The sequence below is a fragment of the Aegilops tauschii genome, chromosome 1 (genome assembly GCF_002575655.3).
Source record: "Aegilops tauschii subsp. strangulata cultivar AL8/78 chromosome 1, Aet v6.0, whole genome shotgun sequence".
Classification (NCBI taxonomy): Eukaryota; Viridiplantae; Streptophyta; class Magnoliopsida; order Poales; family Poaceae; genus Aegilops; species Aegilops tauschii.
The window spans coordinates 28,884,382-28,910,778 of record NC_053035.3 but is presented as its reverse complement, the minus strand read 5'-3'; the positions used below and the strand labels follow the sequence as shown (position 1 = coordinate 28,910,778).

The 26,397-nt window shown below is 44.3% G+C and overlaps 1 protein-coding gene, 1 long non-coding RNA gene, 2 other non-coding genes and 1 pseudogene across 4 annotated transcripts; 1 reads left to right on the top strand and 4 right to left on the bottom strand.

The window, feature by feature from the left end:
• The window catches only part of LOC141027131 (uncharacterized), a 282,578-nt pseudogene that overhangs the window by 81,991 nt on the left and 174,190 nt on the right, over nucleotides 1-26,397 (bottom strand).
• TRNAE-UUC (transfer RNA glutamic acid (anticodon UUC)) lies at nucleotides 11,989-12,062 on the bottom strand. The gene has a single exon. It is a non-coding gene; the product is annotated as a tRNA-Glu (tRNA).
• LOC109741531 (uncharacterized) lies at nucleotides 13,841-15,903 on the bottom strand. The gene is made up of 2 exons (XM_020300623.4): nucleotides 15,008-15,903; nucleotides 13,841-14,905 (listed from the first exon to the last, which is right to left on the bottom strand). Exons 1-2 carry the CDS (start codon nucleotides 15,410-15,412, stop codon nucleotides 14,084-14,086), a joined length of 1,227 nt encoding a protein of 408 aa, XP_020156212.1. The 5' UTR covers nucleotides 15,413-15,903; the 3' UTR covers nucleotides 13,841-14,083.
• LOC109741524 (uncharacterized) lies at nucleotides 21,023-25,069 on the top strand. The gene is made up of 3 exons (XR_012201495.1): nucleotides 21,023-21,782; nucleotides 22,017-22,842; nucleotides 24,950-25,069. It is a non-coding gene; the product is annotated as an uncharacterized lncRNA (long non-coding RNA).
• Nucleotides 23,445-23,518, bottom strand: TRNAE-UUC (transfer RNA glutamic acid (anticodon UUC)). The gene has a single exon. It is a non-coding gene; the product is annotated as a tRNA-Glu (tRNA).

Genomic DNA, 26,397 nt, shown 5'->3' with positions numbered 1-26,397 from the left:
AGAAGAGTTGTATATGATGCAACCAGAAGGTTTTATCGATCCAAAGGGTGCTAACAAAGTGTGCAAGCTCCAACGATCCATTTATGGACTGGTGCAAGCCTCTCGGAGTTGGAATAAACGTTTTGATAGTGTGATCAAAGCATATGGTTTTATACAGACTTTTGGAGAAGCCTGTATTTACAAGAAAGTGAGTGGGAGCTCTGTAGCATTTCTAATATTATATGTGGATGACATATTGTTGATTGGAAATGATATAGAATTTCTGGATAGCATAAAAGGATACTTGAACAAGAGTTTTTCTATGAAAGACCTCGGTGAAGCTGCTTACATATTGGGCATCAAGATCTATAGAGATAGATCAAGACGCTTAATTGGAATTTCACAAAGCACATACCTTGATAAGATTTTGAAGAAGTACAAAATGGATCAGTCAAAGAAAGGTTCTTGCCTGTGTTACAAGGTGTGAAGTTGAGTGAGACTCAATGCCCGATTACTGCAGAAGATATAGAGAAAATGAAAGTCATTCCCTAGGCCTCATCCATAGGTTCTATCATGTATGCCATGCTGTGTACCAGACCTGATGTGTGCCTTGCTATAAGTATAGTAGAGAGGTACCAAAGTAATCCATGAGTGGATCACTGGACAGGTCAAGAACATCCTGAAATACCTGAAAAGGACTAAGGATATGTTTCTCGTTTATGGAGGTGACAAAGAGCTCGTTGTAAATGGTTACGTTGATGCAAGCTTTGACACTGATCTGGATGACTCTAAGTCGCAAACCGGATACGTATTTATATTGAATGGTGGAGCTGTTAGTTGGTGCAGTTCCAAACAGAGCGTCGTGGCGGGATCTATGTGTGAAGCGGAGTACATAGCTGCTTCGGAAGCAGTGAATGAAGGAGTCTGGATGAATGAGTTCATATCCGATCTAGGTGTCATACCTAGTGCATCGGGTCCAATGAAAATCTTTTGTGACAATACTGGTGCAATTGCCTTGGCAAAGGAATCCAGATTTCACAAGAAGACCAAGCACATCAAGAGACGCTTCAATTCCATCCGTCATCAAGTGTCGGAAGGGGACATAGAGATTTGCAAGATACATATAGATCTGAATATTGCAGACCCGTTGACTAAGCCTCTCTCACGAGCAAAACATGATCAGCACTAAGACTCCATGGGTGTTAGAATCATTACAGTGTAATCTAGATTATTGACTCTAGTGCAAGTGGGAGACTGAAGGAAATGTGCCCTAGAGGCAATAATAAAGTTGTTATTTACATTTCCTAATATCATGATAAATGTTTATTATTCATGCTAGAATTGTATTAACCGGAAACTTAGTACATGTGTGAATACATAGACAAACAGAATGTCCCTAGTATGCCTCTACTTGACTAGCTTGTTTATCAAAGATGGTTATGTTTCCTAGCCATATACATGTGTTGTCATTTGATGAACGAGATCACATCATTAGAGAATGATGTGATGGACAAGACCCATCCGTTAGCTTAGCACTATGATCGTTTAGCTTTTTGCTATTGCTTTCATCATAACTCATACATGTTCCTCTTACTATGAGATTATGCAACTCTCGAATACCAGAGGAACACTTAGTGTGCTATCAAACGTCACAACGTAACTGGGTGATTATAAAGATGCTCTACAGGTGTCTCCAATGGTGTTTGTTGAGTTGGCATAGATCGAGATTAGGATTTTTCACTCCGATTGTCGGAGAGGTATCTCTGGGCCCTCTCGGTAATACACATCACTATAAGACATGCAAGCAATGTGACTAATGAGTTAGTTGCAGGATGATGTATTACGGAACGAGTAAAGAGACTTGCCGGTAACGAGATTGAACTAGGTATTGTGATACCGACGATCGAATCTCGGGCAAGTAACATACCGATGACAAAGGGAACAACGTATGTTGTTGTGCGGTTTGACCGATAAAGATCTTCATAGAATATGTAGGAGCCAATATGAGCATCCAGGTTCCGCTATTGGTTATTGACCGGAGAGGTGTCTCGGTCATGTCTACACAGTTCTCAAACCCATAGGGTCCGCACACTTAACGTTCGATGACGATTGGTATTGTGAGTTTATGTGATTTGATGTACCGAAGGTTTTTCGGAGTCCCGGATGTGATCACGGACATGACAAGGAGTCTCAAAATGGTCGAGACATGAAAATTGATATATTGGACCATGTTGTTCAGATACCGGAAGTGTTTCGGAGAGTTTCGGATAAAACCGGAGTGCCGGAGGGTTACTGGAACCCCACCGGGAAGTTATGGGCCTTAGTGGGCCTTAGGGGAGAGAGAGGGCCACAACCAAGAGGTGGCGCCCCCCCCCCCAAGGGGAGTCCGAATAGGACTAGGGGAGGGGGCGCGGCCCCTCTTTCCCTCTCCCTCTCCTTCCTTCTCCTCCTAGTTGGACTAGGAAAGGGGGAAACCTACTCCTACTAGGAGTAGGATTCCTCCCCCCTTGGCGCGCCCCTTGTGGCCGGCCGGCCTCCTCCTCCCCTCCTTTATATACGGGGGAAGGGGGCACCCCATAGACACACAAGTTGATCTTTAGCCGTGTGCGGTGCCCCCCCCCCTCCACAGTTTTACACCTCGGTCATATCGTCGTAGTGCTTAGGCGAAGCCCTGCGCCAGTAACTTCATCATCACCGTCACCACGCCGTCGTACTGAGGGAACTCTCCCTCGGCCTCAGCTGGATCTAGAGTTCGAGGGACGTCAATGAGCTGAACGTGTGCAGATCGCGGAGGTGTCGTGCGTTCGGTACTAGATCGGTTGGATCGCGAAGACGTTCGACTACATCAACCGTGTTACTTAACGCTTCCGCTTTCGGTCTACGAGGGTACGTGGACACACTCTCCCCGCTCGTTGCTATGCTTCTCCTAGATAGATCTTGCGTGACCGTAGGATTTTTTTTTTGAAATACTACGTTCCCCAACATACCTATCAGTAGAAGATGTTGTTCTTCGGTGCTACAGGAGATATCTTTCGGACCGAAGAGTTAGCATTTCTTGCTCTGCAAGGAATGTTACCGTTGTGCTCAAAATCCGACCGTTGGAAACGTGTCGTTCAGCCATTCGCTGATCCGTGTGTCCAATTTGGCCATTTCCCATCAGGAAAGGATGCGGCTATATATAGATGCCCCGCTCCAACGTTGTCTGTTGGCTGCTCCGCTTGAGATTTCTGAGAAGATTGATTGGGCATCCCCTCTCGAGAGATTTGAGTTTAAGATCCACCGAGAGAAAACCAAGAGCCAAAATTTAGACGGTGGTTGAGCATCACAGTAGATCTGAGTTAGAGTTCTTGTACCTATTACTCTTGAGAGCTGTGCACTCTCTAGACGGATAGGTGTTGGCTTGAGTGATGAAGAGTAATTGTCTTCACCAAGAAAAGTCTTCGGCAGTCAAGAGTAATTGTGGTTCGCGAAGAAGTCTGTCAAAGATTTGGAGATCATCGACAAGTATCTACCATGAGTGAAATCAACCGGAGTCTCATCGGCTTCGAGTTGAAGGGGAATACAATGAAGAGAGGTTTGCTTGTTCAATCACAAGTCCCTCCAACCAGAAGTAGTCCTTTGGTAGAAGGGCGAACTGGTCTACAAAATTCATCTGTCGCCATCGAGCACCACCGGTTCATTCTACTCTACTGTATTTCCTTCACCAGTTTACTTTCGGCACTTCGTATTGATAGATATCTATGATGTACTATATCTGCCATCTATTAGTCGTCTGTATCGTCCATGTTGTTTAGTGTCTTTCAGTTGGTTATTCTCAAGGTTGTTTGTTTGTATGTGCGCCTCCTTGTTCTGTGGTGTTACTTTGTCATTCAACTGGGTTATATTCTTAGTAACATCTCGCACTAGTTTGCTCTCGCCGGGTACTGTGCTTTAACTCTTCTTGCCCGCGTCTCTATCTGTTCTTCAGTAGTCTTTCGTATCTCGTTTACTCCCATGCATTCTAGTTCATCCCTGTTTGCTTTCTCATGTTGTTTTATCTGGTAGCATAATACATTACCATCGTGATTGTCAAAACAGTGAGCTATTATGCGCGAATGATTATAACATCTTTCCTAGGAAGATTTGCTTAGCTCTAATCTATTAGCCTGTACTTGATCTACTGAAATATTTCCGCTGCTGTGATTGGGCTCGGTTCAAACTTCCGCAAGAATTTTTTAATCTCCCATTCACCCCACCCCCTCTAGTCGATATACTCTCGATCCTTGTAGATCGAACTATAAATGGGTTCTTCAAGGAGGCGGTGGAAGATATGAATCGAATGGGTAAAGCGGAGATGTTACGTCCTTGTAAAAAGTGCAAGAACGAAGTTTTGATCAACCGTTTTACTTCTCATGTGAGGATGCACTTGCCCGGACATGATTTCATGCCTGGTTATATACAGTGGACAAGGCATGGTGAGGACGAGGAGGATGTTGTTTCCGACATCAAAGGGACGGCAGATGAGGACGCGAGAAACCATTTTAACAAAGAGCCGAAAGGGGGAAGGGCCAAGAGGCAGTCGAACATGAAGAACATCATCAGGACAAATAATAAGGATAGTTGGCCCAACGCTTGTACACAACCGACCCGACAAAGTCAAGCCGTGTTGTCGTTGATCCATTAGAAGACTTTGACCAATCTGGTGTTGACCATATGGAAGATGACGACTACAACGAAGAAGGGTACACCACCCGAGGGAGCAAAACTACGTTGCCTGAGACCTAACTTTCCGTTGAGAAGATTGTGAAACGATGTCGTCGTATTGATTTATGTAATCCTTTAATTAGGATTTGTATCGACCGCACTTATAACTGCACCATATATTGATTGATATATGTACTTTGTATTGATCTAATTAATCTACATTAGTTTTATTGTAAATTATGAAAGAAATATAAAAGTACAAAGCCACGCCACGCTCAAAATTGCAAAAAATAAAAATTGTTTGCCTCCCAAACGGCTAAGTGTTGGGTGGAAATACCAAAAACAACTCCTATATTTCATTCTCTTCCATAAAAAAATAAGATAAAACATTTCATACGCTCACTTTCATTCTACAATCCATGGAAATCGGCCAAATTATTTTTTGTCAAAAACCGAACAAGTTTAAACTAGCAGAAAGATTTAGCGCTACATGTGGTTTTTGTATAGCTGACAAGAGGCCAGAGCTGCAATTTGGGTATAGTAAAATAAAAAAAGGCAGCAACACAAAAGAGCCATATTTAGTGATATATGATGGTTTTTGTATAGTTAGCAAGTGCTGCAATTTGGATATCTATATATATACCTATTAAAAAAGTAAGGTGCGTTTTGTTAATTTTTCATCCGTTCACCATCGAAAATATTTTTTTCTATCCGAGGTGGTACTAAATTCTAATGCGTTTGTCTACTATAGGGAGTAGAAAAGAATTTTTTGTACATGGGCCGCGCGCTGTGGCCCACCGAAACCAACCCATTTATTTTTCTGTTCATGCAGTTGGGAAAATTCTATTTTGCGCATTGGGCGATAAATACTCAGAGTTTTGCATAGGACAACCAATAATGGGCTGGCCCATTTTTCTTTTTTCTGTGTTTTACTTCTATTTTTATTCTCCTTTCCCTATCTCTTTTTCCCTTCCAAGTTTATTTTTCTTTTAGATTTTATTTCATAAATTAAAAATTCTCAAAATCATCCAGAATTATAAAAAATTGGAAAATCTTCTGAATTCGATTTGCAAAATATTTCCCATTTTTTAAAAATATTTTTTTCAAAATTGTTCGATATTTCTATAAATAAAATAGCATTTCAAAAATGCTCCAAATTCTAAAAATATTCTTGTTTTAGTGAAATTTTAGAAAATAAAAATAATATTCGTGTATAAAATATAAACATTTCTAAAAGTCTTATGAATTTTCAACACATGTTCCCGTTTAAAAAACATGTTTACAAAAAATTGAAATAATGTTCATGTTTTTTGTAAAACAAGTTGGTGTTTTCAGAAAATGTTTGTGAATTTTAAACACTTTCATATATTGTTCGTATTTTTTTCGAACGTCTACATAATTTACAAAAAAACTGTGCGGGATTTAAAAAAATCTTCATGTCTATTAGAATATTCAGAAACTTCATATCTTAAAATCCTTGATTGAAAGGATTGAAAGGAAGAGTAGATTGAATAACTCATGGACCTTCTCTAGCGTATGATGATGCAACAAAACTCTTAAATGCCCTCGATCAATGAATGGAAAAATAGGGAATTGAATTCCTTCACACGCGGTGAAACCGAGAAGTTAAATGTTCCTTTTTCGTGTGCACACAGGGTTTTTTTTTGCACATATAATTCTCTCTGACTTTAAATGCATACTGTTTTATCTCCCGTAGTCTCTCTGACTTTAAATGCATACTGTTTTATCTCCCGTAGTCCCATTACAACGCACAGGCATATATGCTAGTAGTCAAAATAAAAGGCAGCACATCACAGAATCCCATTGCAACGCACAGGCATATATGCTAGTAGTCAAAATAAAAGGCAGCACATCACAGAAACTAGAGAAAACAAAAACAAAAAAGGCTCCATTGCTGGGATTTGAACCCGGATCGCCTGGGTGAAAGCCAGGTATCCTAACCGGGCTGGACGACAATGGATTCGTGACTAGTTATGGATTCTGAGCTCTATATCACCGACGTACAGTACGTGAGATGTGATATACTAGTTCTATCGCCGTTTCCTTCCACACTCATCTTTTCCTACGAGAAATAAATAAATAACTGCTTATATCACCGAAACCGCATGTACATTGTCACCTTCTGCAAAACAAAAACACTGCACTAACAACACACGGGCTGCACATCAAAATCCCCTTTCGACAAAACAACAAATTATCGCTCTGAACCGTGCCCGATACGACCTTTCCAGCGATGCCCTTCGCTCTGTTAATTAAACTATAATAATTGCTAGAGCAAAGGGGCCAATTTCTATGGCAAGATTCCGCCTACAACCAGAAGAAAGGAAGAAATATGAATCTTGTTCTGATGCCGAAGGAGGATATCTAAACAGAAATTCGCCAAATGAAGGGGCGACCACCCCCTGTTCTTGGAAGTACAAGAGCTCACTAGGGAGAGAAGGGCTCCGGATGGTGGCAATTCGGGTGTCGTCGCACCGGTTCCGGCGCCGCTGGCTCCTGATCAGCTTGGCTTCGATCGAGGCAACAAGGGAAAGAATAATTCGGATCCAGCCTACATCGGGAAGAAACAAAAGAGAGAGAGAGAAAATGTGTCGCCGCTGTGCAGTCGGGGGAAGGATCCGAAACTGTTAACCAGCTGCCACGTGCCCCTGGATTGCGGTCGTCCGACCTGTTAACAAGAGGTAAAACATCTCCATTCAACATGAAGACTTTCTTAAAAGACTATGAGGGACTCGCACACTATAAATGTCAGCACCGTAAAGATTGAGGCGATTTGTGAGAGCTTCACGATTTCACATGCCATAGCTAAGGTTAAATTCCAAATATTTCGAACATAGAGATGCAAATGCACCTGCACAAATTGACGTACAATTGTGAGATTGCCATTCATTCACAATGTTTTCATTTTCATTTTTTTTTGTCAAGGACTTGGGGCTATTCGTAAGTCCTTCACGCTTATGTTAGATTCATATCGAATGTGATTATGAGATTCTTGTGGTTATTCTTGATTGTGACATTGTAGAAAGTCATTGTAACACAGGTCATAAACAATTTCTTAGATTGTGCCTTATAAAACTCTAAACATCTCCTTGAGGCAAAAATAAAATAACTCTAACATTTCCCTTGCACTCGTACTCTATCTGGTATTTTAGGATTTTGGACAAAAAAACACTTGAACTATCTCCCTATTGACCCCCAAAGTAGAGACCCCCCCCATCCAGGATTCCATCTCCTTTCTTCTTTCATCTAGGAACAAGGTGCCTCATCACTCCCCTAACCCCAAACGCCACTAACCACCATGAAACTTTTCCTCCTACCACTACCCTTGGAATTCATCAGAGCTCACCAGAGACTGCCGCTGGAGCTTGTCGGTCGCCCTCCATTATTTTTACCCCTTTCAATGTGAAACGAAGAAAAAAAATAGTATGAGTTAAGGGGGCGGGGGATGGTTGTGGTGTCCATAAAAGAAGAGGTCCCCAAAGTAGGGATGGCCCCTCCTCAAAACGGTTTATGAGTGAAATTTTAGGGGGACGGGTGATCGGGGTTCCTCTTATTACTCTCCAATTATTGATACTTTACCAACTTTATTTAGAATTAGAGATTTACAATACAGGTGAATAGCATCACGCAGCATATGATTAGCTTACACATAAGGAGGCATGTGCACAAGTTAATACACATGGCTTGTCACCTTTGTTAAGTCTGGATGGGAATGTTGAAATTCAGCCTTTCTTTTGATGATAGTAGCTTTCTAAAACAGTTCGATGACCATGGCAGTGGTAGCTTGACTTCCAGTGAAAGAAACTTAGTGTGAAATACCAATGGATCTTTCAAAGTAGTGATAGAACATTCGATTGTGATGTGGTCAAACTTAACATATTGTACTTCAAGTAAACCTTATTCCATGAACTTATAGTATATTGTCATCCTACATTCTCCCTATGTACTAAGTAGCTTTATCACTCCATTCCCCTTGCATTCTAAGTATTGTCCTAAGAAAAATAACTATAGGAAAACATTGTCCTCACTTTTGCATTTTGGCACATAAGGTCGGCAAGAATGTAGATGTGCTTTTGGCACTTACGATTGGTTCCTTTAGGGTACTACTTAATTGACCAATCATGCCCACCAACATGGAAGGTCTGTGACCTAATAAAGTTACCAACACTCCTGACTATAGTGTCAACAAGCAAATTGGTGTTGACAACTTCACCAGGTCACACTGCTTCCAGGTTAGTGGGTATGATTTTTTAATTAGGCAACACACTAACAGAATCAATTGTAAGAGGTAAAATAGCGCCTGCATTTTTCCTGAGCTTATGAGAAAAAATGCAGAAGTGAGGGCAATATTTTTCTTATAGTCCAATTTCCTTTGGATAACACTTAGAATATAAGGGAACTGGAGTGGAGTTATCTAGTATAGGGAGAATTTTAAGATGGCAAGCTACTAGAAAGTTATGGAAAAAGTTCACTTGAAGTAGAATATGTGAAGTTTGGTCCCATCCCAAACAAATGTTTCATTACTATTGTGAAAGATCCATGATTTTGTATATTGGGTTACTTTCACCTGAAGTGAAGCAACCGCCGCCAGAGCTATTAAATGGTTTTACAAGCCTAATAACATCAAATGAGGGGGGAAATGTCACCTTGTACATCCAAGGAGAATTTCTTGCACATAAGGCAATGCTCATGGCATGATCCCTTGGATTTAGGGCTCGGCTCTATGGGCCAACAATGGTGAAAGATGGACCATGCATAACTATTGTATGCTACCTAATGTTCTTTTTTATGACGATGACAAAAAAGAGATTGATAGCTACTTACTCAAGGTTGTTAATTGCTATATAGAAAGACTAAAGCTCAATGTGAGTTTATTCTTTGCAAATGGCTTGATGTAGAGATAGTGGCAACTACATATGCATTAATTGGTCATCGACCATTAGTGTAAGAATCTGAACTGTGCATGCCTTAAATTTATGGCCTCTCCAATGAGAATTGTAAGTTGATGGGAAGCCAAGAGTATGCCATCCTTAATGGAAACATAGGGTCAATAATTAGCGATATTAGGGAGTGTTTGGAAGGTCTACTCTAGCACTAGAGGTATTAGAGAGTGTTTGTAATTTCTCTTAAATCTAGTATGCATTTCAATTTTTAATGCTTTTTTGTATCATATGTTATGTTCATCATTTCTATCATGTTTGACTTAATTATATTTGAAGAAACTAATATCATCCCATGATGTGCGAGTGCATATAATTTTCTTTACAACCCACCACAAGAATGTCATGGGTTTGAATTAACACAATTCCACTACCTTCATTTTTTGGAAACATATATTAGTGTTCATAAGTCACTTGCATTCACTATAGCATGCCACATCGTACACAGAAGATGAAATATCACTAGTGTTTTTTGCCGATGAATGTGCTCCTTTTGAATAACACAAGTACATCTAAGGACAAGGATGATATGTGAAATTATTAGATGTTCTCATTTACACAAATATGTATTGCCAGACTGGGACTCTAAAGGAAGCCCTACAACTTTTTTTAGATGAAAGGTGCAAGGAGCGCCCAACTTTAAATTAACAAAGACAACAAAGGCCACACACAGTTATACAAAACCCTACAACACTAAGCATCAGGCTGTTAAGTCATAGGGTACACCAATGTTATTATATGAAGTATTAATTATATTCATTGTACACTTAGAGCGATGAAAAACTAAAAGTAAATTAGTGTTGGAACCAGATTAAGAATTGTTCTATTATTAGATAACCCCCCTACATAACATGTTGTCATGATTCCATGGGGACCATCACTAATTTGTTGGATATTTTCTTGAATGGGGATTTTATAGGCATACCAATTATGAAAAAGATACAACCTATGATGAATCTAGAAGGCATGCCATAAAATAGGAAGGAGAAAGGTAAGGGAACATAATTAGTTAACTACCATGGTATTGGAGACGAGGAGAACGGATGATGATCTCACCAAGGTCTGGTGGACAAAATATATGCATACAAATCGAATCAATGAAGGGTAGTTGATTCTTGACCTATGAATTATGAAATAATATAGGATAAGTTCGCCTCGGGCTTTCGATGTTACCTGGAGATGTTGAAAGCAGACGGGGCGTCGGCTGCCATGTAGACCTCCTGACCTCTACTCCGAGGTTGCTCCATCGCTACAAGCCACCTCCGGCGTTGCTTCCGTTTTGACACATGAATTGGGTGAGAGGAGAGCAAGATTGTCAGCGGAGGGGCTCTGGATCCATTATCGTCGAAGTAATGCCCGCGGAGGCGCTCTGGATCCTTGCCATCATTTCATCTTTGTAGGGGAGGTCCTCCGGTCCTCCTTACCGTGCATATGTACTACACCCAACAGAGATTGAAAGCGCCACTACCTTTGTAGGGGAGGGGCTCTGGATCCTCCATCGTTTCACTTGTACGGGAGGTGCTCTGGTCCTCCTTACCATGGATCTGTACAACACTCAACAAATATTGTGAGCGCCACTACCTTTTTGGGAGGAGGTATGTGCCTCACATGAGATCGCCGCAAATTCTCCCGAGGTTGAACCCATGAGTCCTCCGCGTCCTCGCTTGTCAGCGTCGCGAAATCGCATCTGCGTATCGCCACACATGTGAGCGCCCTTACGATGCAAGGAGCCAAGGATGGAAAGAGACGGGGACATGGGCACATGCATCAAGAGATCCAGGCGAGGAGGGGCGTGAGAGTGACGAGAGAGGAGAGGAGGAACGTATGTGGCGTCGGCATGGGGTGAATGGAGAAAGGCAAGGACTAGGGTTTCTTACACCCCCTCCCCCTTTATATCTACCTACCACTTGAGCATCAAATGACTATCGACCACCAAAGAAAAGATCGGACGGTCAAGAGAATCTACCTGAGGTGGCTTATCTTACCTTCCCTCAATTCTGAAGATATTATTGTGGATGATTATGAATAATGTCCAGCTGAGGATTAAGTTGTTTTCTAGGATCTGCCGTTGGATTGCCATCCTACGGCACAATTGCTGCAGTTTGAGTATAGCCAAAATAAAAAGCAGCCAAGCTGTTTTTCAAGGGAAGAAGGTCAAGTTTAAACTTAGCATCAATATTTAGTACTACACAAGGGCAGCAATTTGGGTATATATTCAAAAATAAAAGTTGAAACGAAAAAGAAATGAAAAAAGGGGCAGCAATTTGGGTATATATTCAAAAATAAAAGTTGAAACGAAAAAAGGGGCAGCAATTTGGGTATATATTCAAAAATAAAAGTTGAAACGAAAAGGAAATAAAAAGGTCTCCATTGCCGGGATTTGAACCCGGGTCGCCTGGGTGAAAGCCAGGTATCCTAACCGGGCTGGACGACAATGGATTGTTGAATAGTTTTAAGATTCTTTCTATATACTTCTGTGTTCGATGTCGATGGTCGGGGGCTGGGTTCGAATCTGTAGTCTCATCCGTGTTTTCTCAGTTTCTCTGTTCATATGGATTGGGGAAGAGATGAGAAAAACTCCAGGATCTTTGATGAACCCGCCGCCGGCGCCGTGTGCTCTCTATACTGCTCTGTACTCTTTGCTCAGAGCCCTTGCTCTGTTTGTTTCTGCGCCCATACCTTGCTTGACTGTAAGCACTCTTTTTTATTCCCCTTTCCTGCTTAATAATAGTTCGGCGAGAGGATATAGTGACGAATCAGTAAGGGACTTTCCAATTGATTTCTTCACGTGGGTGTTTTCAGATTTGCTCACCTGCATGTTGTCCTTTGCGGCAAAAATCCCTTCTCTGAAGCTAAAGGCCATTTCTGTTCATGTTGTATGGTTATGTGTAGCATCAAATACATTTTTCTCAGCTAATGTTTGTTTGGCTACTTATCTGACCAAAATAATGCATCCTTTTCTTGATAAACTCTTGTAGGTAGACTCAAGAACAAAATGATTATATGATATATGTTTCATCTGATCCTTTTCCTCTCTGACCTTTCGACTAAGTTGCCAAAATGCTGGTGTCCTTTCATCAGTAGTTATACCTGAACATAGCAGAGCTGCCGCGAATCTGAGGAACTTCATCAGATCCTTTACATTCCAAAAAATAAGTTGAGGCAATATGTGCACCCGGTCCTGCATATCTTGGGTTCTGAGACTGTTGTCAGCTTAGCAACTCAATAAGTGGCGTAGGTCTGGAATAAGTGCCCCGACTTTTCTTAGCCTGGTGTAAGTGACTGAGATTTTCTGTTTTTCTGTAAGGCTGTAACATCTGTGCATTATCGATGCAGTAATATTGAGAAACTGAACAATGTCGTGCCAACTGGTTGTGATATCGGCAAACTGCGCCAACTATGTATAATAATGGAAATCATGACCCATTCATTGCCCTTGGTCGACAGATGTTTTTCATGTTTGGCTCGTGACTTTGATAATCTTTTTGAACTTCTGATTTACAGGAAAGTCAATGCTTGAATATTGTTTTTCCTTCAGTCCTGGGTTTGTTTTTCATACTCTTTATTCGGTCTTTATCTTTTCCGCATTCTATTTATTGAAGTACTCTCTTTATTTTAGTACTCCCTCCGTATCAAAATATAAGACGTTTTTTGACACTGTCATAGTGTCAAAAAATGTCTTATATCAAGTTACAGAGGTGATATTTTGCATTTACTTCATCCTTGTCACATCACAATATATGTCATCCTTGTCGTACTCATTTATTACAAGTATATGTCAGCTCTTTTCCCCATCAGTTTCAATTTCCACTATTTTTCAGTATCTGCTTTGTGGTTTATTAATCTTTTCTTTAGTTTTCATTACATTTTTGTGGGACTTCAATTCACGTTTTTGTTTGGTTTTTTGCGGTCTTCTGATTTGGTGCTTCTCTTCATATAAACAGAGCAGCGAGACCAGTGGCTTCTCAGTTTTCAGTGGTTGTCAACCTATATCCCAAACACACAGAATCTAAGTTAAGTTTGGAAGTTGGAACTGATGACTGAGAGCCAAATTAAAAATCAAAATTTGGCTGAGACCCAAAATCAAAATTTGACTGAGACCCAAATCTAACTCGGTCTAATGATCATTAGACACTCCCAACTACAATGTATCACCGGTGACAAACTAGCAATCACTAGAGCAATGCATCACAGATTCACAGGTGACAAACTATCAATCAGCCAATAAGTTTGGAATTAAGTTGGAACTGATGACTGAGACCCAAATTCAGAATCAAAATTTGATTAAGACCCAAAATGATCAAAATCAAACTTTGACTGAGATCCAAATCAAATTCAGTCAACTGATGACTGACTTGACACTCCCAACTACGTACAGTAATCTACTATCACAGATTGACAGGTTACAAACTACAGCAATCAGCAATAGCCGCCGTTGAACTGAAACGCCTGCGGTTTTTTTACTTCTTCCCCTTGAGACGCCATATCGCCTGCAGGTGCTCGTCGCTGGAGACGTGGAGCTGCAGGCGGAGGTCGGACAGCAGCTCCTCCTTGGCCCAGGTCAGCGGTCCCGTGAAGTAGAAGGCCTTCATGACGCTCACGTAGGCCTCCAGCTCCAGGCCATGGACGCGGTGATCATGCTCCTCTACTTCTTGCTCATTCTGTTCCTCTTCCTCGTCCGCCGGTCGGTGGCGCATTCTCGCGCTGCCACGGGACTCGGTCCTCTCCTCAGAATCTTGCTCCTCTTCCTTGCAGCTCGGCGGCGACTGGACTTCTTGATTTTCTTGGCAATGCTCGGCGGTCGGGGGAACTGCACGAGCGCCGGCGTTGCTGTTGCTGTTGCTTCCCCCACTGCTGCTGCTGTCTCCGTCCGACGACGATGGATCAGACTTGCTACTGTTGGAATCGTCGTCGTTGTCGCTGTCCGTTCCTCCTCCGATCACATCAATTTCCTCATCGTTGGGTTTAGTATGATTGCTCGTCTCCTGCTCCCGTTTCTTGAGGTAATGGCTTGGGTGTACATCCATCACCTCTATGTTGTTGTCGTGGTACCTTGCTGCGGGTTCTCTCTTGGCCAAGAAGACGTTGTTGCCCTGAAATCTCTTGACATCCCTGACAATGTCGGCGTCCACCGCGTAATTGCTCCTCTTCGTCTTGCCCAGACCCAGATTGGTGGAATGCGCGGCGAACTTGCCGCCTCCATTGTCATTGGCTTTGCTTTTGATGTTCTTACCGGCCACGGGGCGCCATGGCACGGCGCTCTCGGCGGGGATTTCGTTATCCTGTAGCGAGGAAGAAGGTTGAGAAACAGGGCAAGACGCCGTCAGCAAAAGAAAAAATCTGCAGACATGAGGAAAAGATGAAGGGGACGGCGATGGCGTTACCTTGTGGATCAAGACCCAGCCTTTCTCCCCTCCCCGATACGCCATAAGGGGCCGCAGCACGCTCGTGTCCGCCGTAAGAACCTCGGTCGAGCGGGCGATCTTGACATCAAACTGACCGTGGCCGGCGGCTCCCACGACCACGGCGCGCTTCCACAGGTTTCTGTGAAACACCTCAACCTCGTCGCCGGTGGCAAGGTCCGCCGGCAGCTTGACGGCGGGATCCGGGAGCGGCCGGACATCCGTCCTCCGGATGCGCTCAGAGTCTGGGCCGCCATCGAACCACCGCAGGACGTACGAGTGTCCGTTGCCCCAGACCACCTCGCCGGCGCGCCACGCGTTCTCGCCCATCTTCGCCTCCAGGTGCATACCTCGGGTGACCCTCATGGCCGATCGATCCCCCCTCATGAGTTCTCTTTGGATTTGGACGCCGCCGAAATCACGGGGGATTTCGTGGAGCTCGCGGCCCTATATATAATCTCGGCGAGACGGGACGCCGAGTTCTTGGGGGACGCGAACTCGGCCGATCGAGTTGCGGCGTGTTCGATATGGAAAGGGCTCCTCGATCGACTCGGAACCGACGCGGAATCCAACGCCGACCCCCGGCGAAAACCTCACGCGGAATCTAATTAACCGACCATGGATGTGCGCCGGCGGGAGGGGCGGCGGGATGGTGTTGGGGAGGATCCGGAGCGGAGTAGGGTTCGGCGGAAGGAACCGCCGGCGGCGGCCCAAACTTAGGGCATCTCTAGTCTCTATCCCTGGAAACCAATCGTTTAACTTCTCAAGAAGGAACCTTTTGAGGAGTTGTACCCTGACTAAACCACCCCTAAAGAAACTTGTCAAAAAATTGAGGGGTTAAACCTCAAAAGATGCCCTTTTCTACTCCAATTCGAACAATCACTCGAATCCTCCCTAAATCCTATTTCCCCCTCCTCTTGCCCCGATTGGACCCGTATAAATCCTCGGCGTCGACGCCCCCCTCCCCTCCCCAAACCCTAACTCGAGCCGGTCGCGGCCCATCCCCCCCTCCCCCAAACCCTAACCCGAGCCGGTCGCGGCCCATCTCCCCCCCCCCCCCCAAACAAAAAACACTAGCCCGAGCCAGCCGCGGGCCATCCCCCCCCCCCCACCCCACCCCCAAAAAAATCACCAACGTGCATCCACGTTGCTTGCCACCACATGAGGTCTCTTGCAAGGTGAGGTCATGGTCCGCACGCGACCCATGGTGCCGAGGAGCATTGCCCTCGGGCAGATTGGAGCTTCTCATCCTTGTAAAAAAACTCTATATTCTACTATAATTGTTGGTTTAGTCATGAAGGTGCGTCCAGTATACTCGATAGGCTACTATTGTTGTTGGTTTAGCCGCAAGTTTGTGAGTTCGTCCAACGAAGGGGTTTTAGTGCTACTTAAAGTTTTTACCATTTCAATACCCCTACTTCCATAATTTTCAGAATATGTAGCCTCTCTTTTTTGTTGTTCTCTCTCTCTCTCTCTCACGTCTAGCTCTAAGAATGGCAATCATCCTATCATTATTAATTTATTATTGAAAACAATTTGAATAGCTTTAAGAGATTTAGACATATGATATTTGGGCAAAGCTTTAATCTTAAGTACTTCAGCATCATGAATCAAAGTATCAATCTTAAGCATCCCATTTTCTAGCTTATCCAATTTACTGCTAAAACATCTCTAAAATCCTTTTATTACCATAAAAATTGTTGCTAAAACATCTCTAGAGCATCATGAATCAAAGTGTCAATAAAGTCCTTAATAGCACTTTCTATTTCATAAGGCACACTTTTATTACCATAAAAAAATCTAAAATTGTTTTGAGAATAATGTCTAGCATAATTATTATTACCATCAAAATTGTTTCTATAAGCATTATTAGCAAAGTTGTTTAACATACAATTGTTCATTCCTACTTCCGACCAATAATAAGTGTCACGGTTTTGAACTGAATCGCAGGGAGTACTTTGTTCAACAAGTGCAACAAGAGAAACATCCTTGACATCACTAGGAGCATGTTTAGAAGCAAGCATAAAACAATCATATCTATTTTATCATTCAAACCAGAGATCTCCCCAACAAATTTTACCTTCTTACTAGTTGGAGCTATTTCAGTATACATTGGGTGTAGTTTGAAGTAATTTCATGCAAAAGTCTGATGGCAATCCGCAAAGTAGTAGCCATAAAAATACCACCTGTAGCCAAGTCTAGAAGATTTCTGGACATATAATGAATGTCAGCATAGAAATTTTGTATAATCATCCACTTGCTTAAACCATGTGTAGGAAAATTCGTAGTCATAGATTTTTCACCTTTCCCAAGCTTGAGCCACATGCTCATGCTCAAATTGTTTAAAATTCATGGTAAGATTCCTTAATTGTATGATTTAGCAGGCGGATAATATTTACCGGTAAAACCGTTCTTACATTTAGTCCAAGAATCAATGCTATTTTTAGGCAAAGATGGAAACCATTCTTTAGATTTTGCTCATAATGGAAAGGGGGGGGGGGTTAACTTAACCACATCAGCTTCCACTTCTTTATATTTTTGCATATCACATAGATCAACAAAATCATTAAGATGAGAAGCATCATCTTCAATATAAGAACCAAAAAATTGTTCTTTCATTACCAAGTTCAATGAAGCAGGTTTGATTTCATAAGATTCAACACTAGTGGTTGGTGGAGCAATTGGTGTACTAATATAATCATTGTTATTACCATTTGTGAAGCCACAAAGTTTGGTATTTTTAGGTGTGGTAGACATATTTCCAAGCTAAAACAAAAGTAACTACTTGCTCAAATTTAAATATTTTTTGTTTGAGTTTTTGAAAATGTAGAAAAGCAAAATAACAAGCAACAAAAAGTAACTAAGAAAACTAGAAAATAAGGGAGTAAAATAAAGGAATGCCCTTAGGAGTTAAGTTTTTAGGGAGTTAAAAATTAAGGTAAGGGTTAGAGATGCCCTAAGGAGTCCTTATTCTTATGAGCGTAATTGGATCCACATGGTCCCGAGTTCCTAATACGCCTTCCGTTTTTGTTTACTCTGCATTTTCTCTCTGCTTTAAGTCAAACTTCGTAAAATTTGATCAAGTTTATATAAAAATTGTTAACATCTACGATACCAAATCAATAATAGTAGATTCATCATTATATTTTCACATCATATACACTACTTGTTGTAAATGTTCATATTGGTTTCTATGAACTTAGTCAAACTTTGTAAAGTTTCACCACAACGTACATCAGTTGCCGTCTGCCTTGTCCCTCTCAGCATTCCTTCCGCTTCTCGTCGTTCTCTCATTGCCGCCGACAACTCTTGTTCATAGACTCGTACAGGAATCTAAGATTGTCATCCGCAGGACATTGTCCATGAGATCGAGCACGTCCTCTTCCGTAGCTTCCATCATTTGATCATCACGGACATCAGAACTACCAGCTGCAACACCCAGGTTGTCGCATCGGCGGATCTATATAATAAGAGACTTGATGGATGATTTGGAGATACTATGAATTCCCTCGGGCGCCACTTGGATGCTGATATTGGGGATGGACGCGACATTCAGGTGGTCCGAGTACCGTTGATTGGGTGGTTATTTGACACGTGGAAAACTAAACACGATATTCGACGACCTGCTCTCCCCCGGCCTCACTTACCCCAATTCAAAGCCCCCCTTGACTTTTGAGCGGAATTCAATAGTGTTCACCCTTTACACAAGCACCTGGGAAAAGAAAAGGGTTGTTGCCACCTTCCTTGTCCTCACCTAAGACAGTAGCCTCTCCCTCGTATCACGAAATCTTCACTTGCCACAACCTACACTTTGACGCTCACCTACCTCGTGGCAGCAGCCTGTCCTAGGGCGTCATGACAACATGGAGACCCGTGTGACCGCCGACCGTCGAGACACACAGTCCTGCATGCCTACAAGTCCACCCCAAAGAAGCAGGCGTTTCTTGTTGTCTCACTCAGAGGCCCAAGCCCGCCGTGAAGGAGGAAGGGCGGTGACCTGGCACTTGGCGAGGGCGCGCTCGAGCCTGTAATTTGTTATATTATATGTGTTGCACCACTAATCTAGTACACACTTTGTTCCTAAATATAAGATGTTTTTGTAGTTTGGAGGTAGTGTATTACTATATGTAATGAATGAAACTTCATTGTACGGAGTTGTTTCTTAAAAATGATAGACTACATCTTTGGCAAATCATCTCAAGTCACAAGCAGGTGGAAGAGTCATCTAATGTTTATGTAGCTACGTGTGTGTGTGAAACATGCCAAAATCTGAAAACTGAGATAGAAAAACTTGGGCCCCATCAAAAGGGTGGGAACAGGCACAAAGATTGATATTTGGAAGACAAATGGATCCCGCCTAATCCATTAGTACGCCCCTTGTCGAAACCTGATAATACTCACCTAACTCTAATGTCTGACCTCATTAGGGAAGATGGAACATGGGATGATCATCTCATAAGGAACTATTTTCTACGTCCTGATGCAGATGCAATCCTCTCCATTCCTCTAAGCGCTCTGGACTGTGACACTTTAGCCTAGGCATTTGAGAAACATGGTATGTATTCAGTGCGCTCAGCTTATCACTGTCTATCGAATAATGCAGCTGCACGTCGGCACATTGATCTGACATCATCACGAGGTTCTGATCATCCCATGTGGAGGCTATGTTGGCAACTCAAAGTTCTCCCAAAGATAAAGCATTTTTGATGGAGTACTTCATGAGTTCACTCCTACCATGGGTATCTTAAAGAGACGACACATTGAACATATTGGGGCATGTTCTTTCCGTGGAAATAATGATGAGTCTATCCGGTGTCAAACTACCCCACCTTCACCCGAAAACCTAGGCATCAGATATCATCAGTGGGAAGGTTTGTTCTGCTAAGGATGATGAGACTATCACAACAGCGGCGTATGCCATATGGACGGTCGGAACAAGGAAAAAAGGGGAGATCAGCACCTCTCACCAAACAAAGTTGCCCGATGGGTAGCAGAGGTGTTAAGGAGGTATCCACTGCCACTCATTGCACTGATCACCATGAGAATAAACTGGTTAGGTGGAACCCACCACCTGAAAATACTATCAAGATAAATGTAGATGGAAGTTTTAATCCTATATCTGGTACTGGGGCTACTGGGTGTGTCGCGCGAGATAGTATGGGTCGTCTCCTTGCTGCAAGAAGTCGTTGGTGCAGTTCTCTGGCCAATGCCCTGTCGGTGGAAGCGCTCATATTGCGGTGGTTGATCTTGCAAACACTTTAAACTTCCAGCGGGTAATTGTCGAGACTAACCGTCATAATTTGGTGCGGTTTTAGGAGGCTAGTCAACATCACCGGTTTAAAATTAGGGGAATCCTCCATCAGACTCAAGAGATCGCCTCACAATTGCTACATTGTAATTTGATCTTTGTATAAGACGTGAGGCAAACTTTGCTGCCCACTTATGTGCGCAACAGGCCAGTAGTGAGAACGTGTGTAGCTTGTGGGATGGAACTACTCCTCCTTTCCTTGCAAGATGTATCCAAAATGATTGTAATATGTTGGCAGATAAATAATATGTATGTTTCGCCAAAAAAAAATTATACAAAAACTGAGCCACGAAGAATAGGCTGATCTACCAAACACTGAGCAACGGCAGGCGCAGCCCACTCTCTCTGCCACTGTCGGAGCGTTCGCTGGATGAACCGAATCCGTGACCGTGAGTGAGGCTCTTTCCTCCCCAAATTTCCCCACACCACCCGAAACCCTCGCCTCCATCGACCATGCCGCCGACGACGACATCAACGACGGCACCGTCGCTGCCGGACGAGCTCCTCGAGGAGGTCTTCCTCCGCCTCCCGCCGGAGGAGCCCGCGCTCCTCGCGCGCGCCTCCTTCGCCAGCAAGCTCTGGCTCGGCCTCCTCTCCGGCCCTCGTTTCCGCCGTCGCTACGGCGAGTTCCATGGAGCTCCCCCCATGCTGGGGTTCCTTTATTCATGGCCTTATCTCTGCATGCCTGATGAGGAGGAACCCGTGGCAAACTTCGTCTCCACCACGAAATTCGCCGCGCGCGCTCCCGACGACCATGGGTACACTCCGTGGGACTGCCGCCATGGCCGCGTTCTCCTGGGCAATCATTATAAATATGATATGGGCCTCGTCGTCTGGGACCCAATGACAGGCCGCCGGATGAAGCTGGAAGCGCCCGCGCACCATTGGGTCGCCGCAGTGCTCTGCGATGTGAGCGATTGTGACCACCGCGCTTGCCATGAGGGCCCCTTCCGGGTGGTCTTCGTCGGCCTGGACAGGATCGGTCATGACGACGATGATTGTGTTGCACGCGCGCGCGTGTACTCGCCGGAGACGGACGAGTGGAGCGAGCAGTGCCCTGGTCTGCTTATCGCTGATTGACGCGCCACCGGAGGGGTCTGTCTTTTGCGGTACTGCTATCCTCATGGCGATGGCAGATGGCAGTTTGGGTTTTGCACACGTGGACAGGTTAACCCTCCTCTGCCTGTGGTCAAGGCAGATGGGTTCCGATGGAGTTGCGTCATGGACTGAGCGTGCAATCATCGATCTCAAAAACCTTCTCCCCATTCAAAATCCCAAGATAAGACTTAGAGTGATTGGATCTGTGGAGGGCCGTGATATCATTTTCGTGGCCACAGACCTTGGCATCTACGTACGAGATTAATCTCAAGTCATTACAGTGGAAGAAGCTATGGAAGAGAGAGAACTTCCGTACTTTGATTCCATACATGGGTTTCTACAGTCCATAAGGTACATCTATATTCATGCATAATTCTATTGCTTGATCGCTTCGATTGACCCAGCTGCTTCACTAAATGTTTCTTGCTGGGTTGCTGAGAAAATACCAGTAGGACTTAATTTTCATGTGGTGGGGATTGATGCCTTCTGCTGGGCAATCTGAAAACTCGGAATAGAGCATGAACTTAATATTGGCTCCTGTTGAGCTGACTTGTGCCATCCGCGCTTTCCTTCATTTGTGGGCAGGTTTGCAGAATGACGGCGATAGGAAGAAACTGCCGGAGGGACCGTCGGCGCTTCAACAGAAGGCGGTGCGAGCTCATGATGCAGCTCGGGCGGCGCCGGCTGGTGGTCTGCTGAGAATCACCGAGGCTGGGGAAGAAGGTCTTGAAATATGAATCGGACGAAAACTGAAGTGTTTGAAGCCTGCACCTGATGATGTGCCGCAGTTGGTCTTCCTAGGACAAGATGGTTAAGATGCTGATCTCGCTTCTGGTCCGGTCTGGTCTCGATTTCAGAAGTTGGTGATCCTTTTTTTTCAGTAATGTTCTTAGCTTGCTATATGTCTCGGTGGCTGTAGTGTTGTTTCCTGATTTTGTGATGTAAGTTCAGGTACATCTCGGTGGCTGTAGTTTTAAGATGCTGATCTCGGTGGCTGAGTATGGCATGTAACCTGAATCTCGAGATATAAGTTCAGGTACTAAAGGATGGATCTCATAGAGGTTTTGATATTTTTCAACTTTTGGCTCCAAACAGTCAGGTATTTGTTGCATATTTTTGGCCAACACTGCACATAATATATGCACACTCATATGGTTTTGGTTAGTTCCCAAAACAGAACAGAAAAAAAAAGGAAATGAAAGGACCATGATTCAACATCGCTTGGAATATTTTGAGCTTGTTTGCAGAAATTGAGCTAATGGCTAATGGGGGATTGGGGGTGTTCTGTCAAGTAAATGGCAAATGCAAAATGGCGTAGGCGTAACAGAGCTCTACATTACATACTTGCATAGAGATCACCGGGAATCAAGACATGGGTTTTCAAGTGCAGAGATCTGTGAAAAAGAATCAGGTAATTTGCCTTTATGTGCTCACCTGCTCATAGAACTCTGCTTGTTTTTCATGCATGGAGTAGTAAAACTGTGGACTGGTTGTTTTTCATATATATGGAGCGGCAGGCCACCTCAATAAATATATCTGGCCTGCACTCATATGCCCATGTGTTTGTGTTACTTGATGGCTCGCATACCAGTTCTGCAAAAGGCGCTGTGCACAGCCATACTACATATTTTGGCTGCACATAATTTCTGTTCCCATCCATTCGCCTGAATTGTAATCTGCTTCAGAAATGGTACTCAATATATATGAAAAACACAACCACGGTTTGGCTGCTGCGGTTTGGTCCGTCCTCACCGAGTCACCGTCTCGATTTCCTGGTGATCTCTCCTCTGTTTGGCAGCTGATGCCAGCAGGATGGGCTGCCGACCCAGACTTGGCATGTGGGTGTCGCTACTGTCATTTGGCATATTGATTGGAAGGCGCGAAACCTCATGGTTGATGTTGGTGGTTCTCCTCTCGAGACCATGCCAGCATTGATGATCTCCGTAACTTCTGAAATTTCGCTAGCAGGTGCTACAATTTAGGTATAGTCCAAAGAAATTTTTAAAAAAAGGTCTCCATTGCCGGGATTTGAACCCGGGTCGCCTGGGTGAAAGCCAGGTATCCTAACCGGGCTGGACGACAATGGATTGTTGAATAGTTTTGGCAGGCACTTAACTTGTTCTGATGTATTTCATACTCTGGATCTTGCCTACATCACTGGAAATTAGATATTTTTTGTAAAAAGGGAAAAAAAAAAAGGAGAGAGAACCAAGTTTTTGGCAGCTAAGAGCATCTCCAACAGCCGCGCCGCAAATTTTGCCATTTTAGCGCACGCGCAACCTGTAGACAAACTCCAACCGCGCGCGCGGCATATGTAGTTGGCCGCGCGATCCGAAACGCCAACTCGCACTGTGTATTTGGGGCCGGCTTCCGCGCGCGGCACACACGAGCGCTCGCGCCGCACTTTCTCCTCCCCGCCACCTTCGCCCCGCGCGCGTCGGTGCCGGCAAACTTGACCCGATGGACGCACACGCTGGCACCCCGCTCACCCCATCCTACATCCGCGACCCCCCCCCCCCCCCCGCCGGCGGCGGAAACCCTAGCGCGGGGAGCGTTGGCCTCGCCACCGCCGGAGCTCCTCCGAGCATCGGCCTCGCGCGCGGCCTCTTCATGCCGCCGCGGATGACCACGAAGGCGAGGAGAAAGAAGCTTGCAGGGCGTGTGACGGGCGCGGCGGCTACCGAAGCGCCGGCGAGCTCACTCGTTGAGCCGGCGGCCGACGCGCACAACGTGTTCGACGATATGCCAACACCGTTGGAGCTTCACGTGATGCGGTGCGCGATGAGGAGGAGGAGGAAGAATCATCTTCGGAGGAGGAAGAATCGTCTTCCGAAGATGAGGACGAAGACGAGGAGGAGGCTTGATGTGTCTTTCGTTTTTGTCATGAACTTGGTTTGCATTTTGAACTTGGTTGGATGAACTTGTGGGCATGATTTTGAACTTGTGGGCATGAACTTTTATTCATCAACTTGTTTGTGTGAAATTTATATGTCATGTTCATTTCATTTGAAGGTTTCAAATCCATTTGGTGTCCAAAATGTAACATATGCAATGCCCCGGCGAGTCGCGCACGCTGCATTTTTTGCGCGCTGCTGGAGCGGCGTGCGCGCTGCATTTTAGCGTGGCTGTTGGAGCCAGCGCTGCCGGCCGCGCAAAACCAGACGAAGGGCGCGCGGCAAAGTAGTTTTTTGCACGTGGCGTGTAGCGCGGCTGTTGGAGATGCTCTAAATGCTACTCTGATGAAGGGGCAGGCGCAACTGCGGCAATGCTTAGACATCGTAATGGTACATTTTTGGCATCTAAGTGCAAAGTGCTCTGATCTAACCTATGCAGCCGATGCTACTACTGCTGAAGCACTTGTTATGAAAGATGGGTAAATATTGAGTTTCATTAAGCGCCAAAAAGATTTACGTCTTCTCCCTCAGAAAGTTGCACGTCTTCACCTTTTGCCAACCTTGTGCTTATTTGCTGGCATCCTTTTTTGGTTATTTGACATGTTATTTGTTTTGAATTTTCAGGGGGGTGGGGGGCTTCCCCCACCGAAATATATTGATGAGAACGTACTGTTGTCCCAGAAAGTTACATCATCAGAGTTTACAGTGAGATCGTTAAGGGGGGAGAGAGGGCGGGAGCACACACACTCCCAGTGAGATCAAGGTTCGGCAGCCCGGGCTGCCGGAGAGAGTCGTCGTGGCTCGAGTCGCGAGGCCCGCGCCCATCACGTGGGTGATGCCCTGCTGTCAGGATAAGGGCAGCAGGGTACGACGGAGACTAGTTTCCCCTTCGGTGTTAAGAGAGCAGCGATGCCTGCCTCCCTCCAAAGCAAGTCCCAAAGCTTTCCACTTTGGTGTATGAAGATCAAGACAGCTCAGCGCCCAGGACATGTGTCGTTGCCGACCCCATACTTACATCAGGATAACGCCTTTAGCAGGTGAAGCCACCTTTAGCCAGGATAAGCTTGAGCCCTTGTCCCCCTTCAAATTTGCCGCCCCGTGGTATCCCTTTCCCACTCATATTTTCAGGGAAGAGGACCAAGGCACTATAAGAAGGGCAGGACAGCCATTGTAGAGAGGGATCTTCTTCTTCCTCACCTCGCCTTGTAGCTCCAAGCGCACTGTTGCGCACAAGCAATCCCAGCCAAGTAGGAGTAGGGTTTTACATCACCACGGTGGCCCGAACCTGGGAAATTCATGTGTCCTTGTCGTGCTCTGTGTTAGCATGCGCCTCTCGAGCTTCGTCTCCGTCCACGTCTGGTCGCGTAGGCCGTGAACTAGAGCCGGCCCCAGAGTTTGAACCTAAAATCTCTCAGCAAGTCCGTGGACGCAGCTCCCTGGACTCCGACACCATCGGCGTCTTTTTGTATTATTGTTTCACTATTGCTCTATTTCCTCAAGCCAACACAGTTGATCTTCCTCATCCGTCACAGGGGATGATGCCAAACTCGTCTGTTGTTGATTCTTTTGATGCAAGCTGCTGGATTGCGCGACCGAGCAGCCGAGTGGTCGAAATGCATGATTCTATCCTTCACCATGATTGTTGCCGTATTAGGCAAGTTCTTATGCATTCTTATCCGGTAACTTTGGATATCATATTGCTTTCAGATGTTTGTATTGTTACATAATATATAAATAAATATTTTTTCAATGGATATGGATTGGAAAAGAGTGGAATAAAATATGTTTATGTGTAGGCTTGTCATATTGTCTATTTTTTGACTGTTTGTTCGTATTAATATGCTTGCATAAAATTTTACGTAGAATTTTTCTTGAATTTTTTCCTTTTTTAGGCAATCTCACCTGCTATGATATTTTTAAGTACAAAAAGAAAGATCCGCGGGCTGACGTGACCAAGCATGTTGGCCAGCCCCTAAAGAGTACATGTTTTGCGAGATTGTGAGCTTCGAAGTTTGAGCTCCTATATTCATGTGTAAACTCACATGCAATAAAAGAAGAGGATCTAGCTATAA

Excerpts from the sequence above, each read along its gene's own strand:
- LOC109741531 (XM_020300623.4), bottom strand. The coding sequence starts at position 15,412 with ATGAGGGGGGATCGATCGGCCATGAGGGTCACCCGAGGTATGCACCTG. Across the intron at positions 14,906-15,007 it reads GCTGGGTCTTGATCCACAAG|GATAACGAAATCCCCGCCGA; the intron begins GTAACGCCATCG and ends TCCTCGCTACAG.